The following is a 5,579-nucleotide window of genomic DNA, read 5'->3' on the forward strand; positions in this document are numbered from 1 at the left end:
CCAGGGGTCCTAGCCAGCAGCCAGAGGGGCTCTGGCTAGCCAGGCTCTTGTTTCAGGCAGCGTACACTGCAGCCACGTGCGCTGCTACGCTGCTAATTAGCAGTGCTGCAAATGCTTGCATGCACGGTGCACGCAGTTTGCAGCACCACAGATGGGTTTGTGGTGCCACAAACTGCACATGCATGCTCGAGGGGATGAACCCAGTGAGGGCATTGTTGCTGGGAGGGGTGGGTTTTCACTCTAGACACTGGCCAGACACACTGTAAACCACACCAAGCTCGAAGAACAGGTTGGTCAAAACCCAGATTGGATTTTCCCATTGGCTCATCTTCTTTCTAAATGTGAGCCTGACCTGCGATGAAAATGGGAGCCTAACAGCCTTCTGAAAGCTCATCATTGATCTTTAAGGTGGTGGCTTGGGTCTCCCTGCAGTTTTAATATATTTTCCGTACTCCTCAGACATGTATAGGAACGCACGTGTGTTTTAACAAGGGGCAGGGAACTCCCAGGCTTTTGTGCAAATAATAGAAGTAGTGGGAGCCAAAGTCACATTAAAGCAGGCTCCTTCTCTCCTCCCATCTTCCCTATCTTCATCTTGTGTACATATTTACACTTGTGTTGTGACTCCACCTCCCAAGGTGCTGGACTGTGTAATGTGTTTACTCACTCCACCCTTGCTGGCCACTCACTCCCATTCACTCCCTCCTGTTCATGAGGTCGGAGCTGTCCTGTCCTCACAGTGTCCCACGTTGAGGGCAGAGCACAATGGCGGGAGTCGCAGCTAAGTTGTTCAAAGAGAGAGCTGTGGCAGAAGGACTTGGCTCCAATAGAAAACCAGTCAAGTATTTAAACCAGGATTACGAAGCCCTGAGGGACCAGTGTTTGCAGGCTGGCACTCTGTTTAAGGATGAAGAATTCCCAGCTTGTCCCTCTGCCTTGGGGTATAGAGAACTGGGACCATACTCCCCTAAAACACAGGGCGTAGTCTGGAAGCGACCCACGGTAAGAGTTTTTGTCATTACATGTTTTGCTAGTAATGCAATTCTAATTGGATGCAACCTGAACTATAATCTCCAAATTCAAGCTGAATTTAAGTTGGAACTTTTTTATGGCCTAGGAAAAGCATAAATCCGTTGCATCCTGTAATTTTCTTTCCAACTTTCCTCATCAACCTGGTTCTAATTAGAAGCAAAAGTAGTGAAGGATAGTAAAAAAGTTGTTGTTTAACTTTAGGCCTCCTCAGAAGTCAGACCCCTGCAAGTGTTCAGTGAGAGTCTGTTCTTCTAAGGTTTCCAGCACCATTTTGCCTATGCATGAGGCTTTGGTACAGTTCAGAAGACTATTTAAACTGTTGATATCTATCTTGTCTCCTGGGAGCTGCTTATCACCAGTGAAAGAGTCTGACTGGCATTATGTGCTTTCCAGTATTTCACTGGGAAAATTAGGCTCCTACTTCAATTTATGAAGTCAACTTCTCCACTTCCTCTACTATATATAATAATTCAAAAAGCTGGTTGACATTTTATGAACAAAATTTATTTTTGGTGATAATTTGCCCTCTTGGTAAAGGAAATTAAGTGGTTCTATTACAAAAATGAAAAAAAAATAGCTTTGTGTGTGTGTGTGTTTTGTTGTTGTTGTTTGTGTATTTGGGTTTTTTTGTTGTTGGTTTTTTGGGGGGGGGGGGGGGGTATATAATAATTCAAAAAGCTGGTTGACATTTTATGAACAAAATTTATTTTTGGTGATAATTTGCCCTCTTGGTAAAGGAAATTAAGTGGTTCTATTACAAAAATGAAAAAAAAATAGCTTTGTGTGTGTGTGTGTTTTGTTGTTGTTGTTTGTGTATTTGGGTTTTTTTGTTGTTGGTTTTTTGGGGGGGGGGGGGGGGTGTTTTGGCTTTTAGTTTATTGTCTTTCCAGACCCCTCCTCTCTCTCTCCCCTTCTCTACTACTACAAAATAAATAAATAAAGAGGTGGACAGGAAGATGAAAGCTGGAAACTAGGCCTGTGTGAAGTGACTAGTATTTGCTTAGGATTCGGAATCGGCCGATTCGGGGGACAGTGATTTGATTCGGTGATTCAAATCACTGTCCCGAATCAATTTGGCCAAATCTGATTTGGAGATTCAGCTGCTGCCAAATCCTCAAATCACACAGGTCCATCCCCCGCCCGCTCTCCCAGCCCCAGCAATGGCTGCCCTGTCCATCCCAGCTCCCAGCTCTTTGAAAAAAAAAAAGAAGCCCCAACTCAGCGGGTGCTGCCTGGCGGGGGGGGAAATCCCCCCTGTCCCCCACTGCCCCATGCTGTGTGGGGGCCTCTGCATCCACCTTCTGACCCCCCCCCCACTGTCCCAGCCCCCCCATGGCTGCCCCGCTTGCACCAGCTCTGGCCCTTTAAGGAAAAAAACAAATCAAAAAACCCTGGGCTCACCAGTTCCTGCCTGGTGGGGGACAATATGCACTGCCCACCACTGCCCCCTCCCATGAGTCCTGAGCTGGTGAGCCCGGAGGTTTTCTCGGTTTCTTTTTCTTAAAGGGATGGGAGCTGGGGTGGGTGGGCCAGCCATGCAGGGGCTGGGGGAGTGGGGGGGTCCAGAGGGGCTTGTGGCAGAGCCCCCCATGCAGGGGCAGTGGGGGGCAGCGGGGATTGCCCCCCTGCCTGGCAGCACCCGGTGAGTAGGGGCTTTTTTTTAAAGCACCGGGAGCTGAGGAGGGCAGCCATGGGGGAGCTGGGGGAGCAGGCAGAAGATGGGGCCTGGCAGGGGTGTCCCCATGGTCACCTCCTCCTCCCCCACCCCCTACTTACTAGTTCCGAGTCCAGGTCCAGTTCCCTGCCGCAGCGGGTGGGGACTGCCAAAGCTCTCCGAATCTTTACTGGAAACTCCCTCCCTCCCATAAACCTCCCCTGGTACAAAAATGGGTGATGGGGAGAAGTTTCAAAACCAAAAATTAGCAAAGATTCAATTACAATAACATTTGAATCATGTATAACAAAGTGGATTTTAAAAATTGCTCCCACACACTTCTTATCTGACACTTGGACTCTTGAGTGCTGAGTACTGTGTGGAAATACATATTGCCTTTGTTAACTCTGGGAAAGCAATGCTGGTTAGAAAGCCTTTTAACTCTTATGTTTTTGCTAACATGCTGTTAACCATCACTTGTCATGAAAAATATGCAATATTAAGTGCATCCCACCTAGGACTGTGCACCTCCATTACGCAAACAGTGATTGACCAAAATGTGTCCAACATAGGCTTCTTTATTGTGCTTTGTCATTATGTTTATACAGAACTGATTGTATATAAGACATACAGTCCTCAGATGGGCACTTGGCTATATACGGACACTTGGAAATGATTCAAAAGTGACAGGTGTCTAAATGAATCATGAGTCTTAGCCAGATGCTTCCTACCAGGTGCTGCTGTTGCAGCAATCTTCTGTGTGTGTGTCTGTGTCTGTGTGTGGGTGGGGGGTATGGGGTGGGGGGAGAGTGAAGGAGACGGCTGATCTGTGTGCTAGGTTTCATCCTATATCTAATCCACCACAATAGCAGGATCCCATGGCATAGTTGAACAATGGATCAACATCAGACACAAGCAAACCAAGCCACAGCTCAGATATCTCATACAAGCTCATCTTTGCTCCTCTCCAGGGCTAAGTACAGACAGCTAAAAAACCCAAGGCTGAAATGATTGTCTTTGAAGGTTAGTCTAAGCTGCAAAAATTAAATCGAAACAGAAATGAACAGACATTCACTTGTGATTCAAGAAATGCAGCCACATGCCTGCAGTAGCTCAAGCCAAAAGCTGGGGGGCAGGGCACACTAGAGCACAGCTCTCTGGCATTTACCCAGCATGAGCTGTGTGTTTGCTTCCTCTCTCTGCTGCCCCCAAGGTCTCTGGGATATGCAGTCCAAAATCACAGCAGCAGGAGTCTGCAGGGTTGCTCATTACTTCCTCTTCCTACTTCCAGGTGTCTCTGGGATTTGTAGTCCACAGTCACACCCAGCAGTAAGTTTGAGCAGGGAAAGGTTTGTTTTAACCCAGACCCCAGCCAGGGTTGCCAGGGGGCAGCCCCTCCCACAGACTGGGCTGCATCCCAGCTGTGCTTGCCTGCTGTCCTCCCCCCCGTCAGCCAGCTCGCACTGCTCCAGCTAGGAAGCAGAGGGGTTGGGGGGCCAGCCCTGCTCTCTGGAGCAGACAGCCCAGCTCAGCCCAGCCCAGGGCTGCAAAACCTTCTGGGGGACAGTGATTGAACTTAAACCAAGAAGGGGCCTGGGAGAGAAGTTTCATAAATCAGTTTGACCCAAATCAGTTAAGTCTGATACTACATTCAACCAGGTTTATCTTAAACCAGTTTCAGCCATTTTGAAGCTGGTTTACGTGCACTGAGCTTCTGTTCTGTTATAGGTTTAAATTAGTTTCTGATCACTTAAACCGGTTTATGTCTAACTTCTGTCCCTAGCCCCGATATCTATAGGATAATAGTGGCCAGGTATTGCTACTTCATCTTGTTTACAAACTCATGCCAAGTGCTTGAAGCAAATGAAGGCTCATCCCCAGAGACAGCGTGGACTGGATAATGTAGGGCATTAACTGTAACTCAGTGGCTGTTCAGAGTTGGAGTGGAAGAAGTGGTCATCACTTGAACTACCTGCCTGGTCTCCAGCACTACATTCTAGGAAAGGGGGAGAATTATAAACCCGAATAGAAATGTTTTACTGTTTTCCTTTCAGTTCAATGAAGAGAAGTTTTAGGGATTTCAAACTTTCCCTTGTAGTGGCAATAGCCTTAACATAGTCGTGATGACATGCTGCTAGTACATGAGAAGCAAGATTTGGAACCTACATTCAATGGGAAGTGAAACTCATCAGCCTATTTTCACTGTCTGGGCTGTGTGAACTGCAGGGTAATGAACAGACATAAAGCTTGACATTTTTTTCTCAATATTAATAATCTGAGATGATTTTATAAGACAGATAAACATTGGAAAAATGTTCTTTAACTTCAACTTGTAAATCTATTGTAAAAGTGGTTACATTTCTTCTTTTCCTGGATTTCACTGGAATGATGTGAGTGAAACAAACTGCAGTCTTTATCACACAGTCATGGATAACGTGCTCTTAAAAAATTTTTTTTTCAGGAGTTATGCACCAACCCTCAGTTTATAGTTGGAGGAGCTACTCGGACAGACATTTGCCAAGGGGCACTGGGTGAGTTTTGTTCGTTTTGGAGTAAGGAAAATATCTTTATTACTTGAAAAGCCACTAACTTGCTAACAGGCTGTTCTACGTAGAGCAGGGGTGGGCAAAATATGGCCCGCGGGCTGCATCCAGCCCACAAGGCCATTCTGTCTGGCCCATGGGGCCTGTAAAAAATTTAGAAAATTAATATCGATCTGTCCTTGGTTCCTGTGAAAAATGACAGGATCCAGGGGCAGTAGGACCCAAGGGAAGCCCGGCAGGCTCTTGCAACAGCAGGCCCGCCTGGCCCCGCCCCCCCAGCTGGAAGCCCCAGCAGTGCCTAGCGGGTCGCAGCTGCTGCTGCTGCCCCACAGCCCCAGTGGACGAGCCCT

At 47.2% G+C, this 5,579-nt stretch overlaps 1 protein-coding gene across 2 annotated transcripts in view; it reads left to right on the forward strand.

Moving 5' to 3' along the window:
- Positions 1-715: 715 nt before the first annotated feature.
- Positions 716-5,579, forward strand: part of CAPN8 (calpain 8) — a 51,206-nt gene continuing 46,342 nt past the window's right edge. For both annotated transcript variants that reach the window (XR_003096165.1, XM_006033377.2), the window contains exons 1-2: positions 716-1,002; positions 5,148-5,217. Coding sequence is in view for 1 of the 2 variants with exons in the window: in XM_006033377.2 (XP_006033439.1) it covers positions 766-1,002; positions 5,148-5,217 (307 nt within the window). In the remaining variant the exon portion in view is untranslated. The remainder of the gene's footprint in view (positions 1,003-5,147; positions 5,218-5,579) is intronic.

This window comes from Alligator sinensis, unplaced genomic scaffold, assembly GCF_000455745.1.
Source record: "Alligator sinensis unplaced genomic scaffold, ASM45574v1 scaffold753_1, whole genome shotgun sequence".
NCBI lineage: Eukaryota > Metazoa > Chordata > Crocodylia > Alligatoridae > Alligator > Alligator sinensis.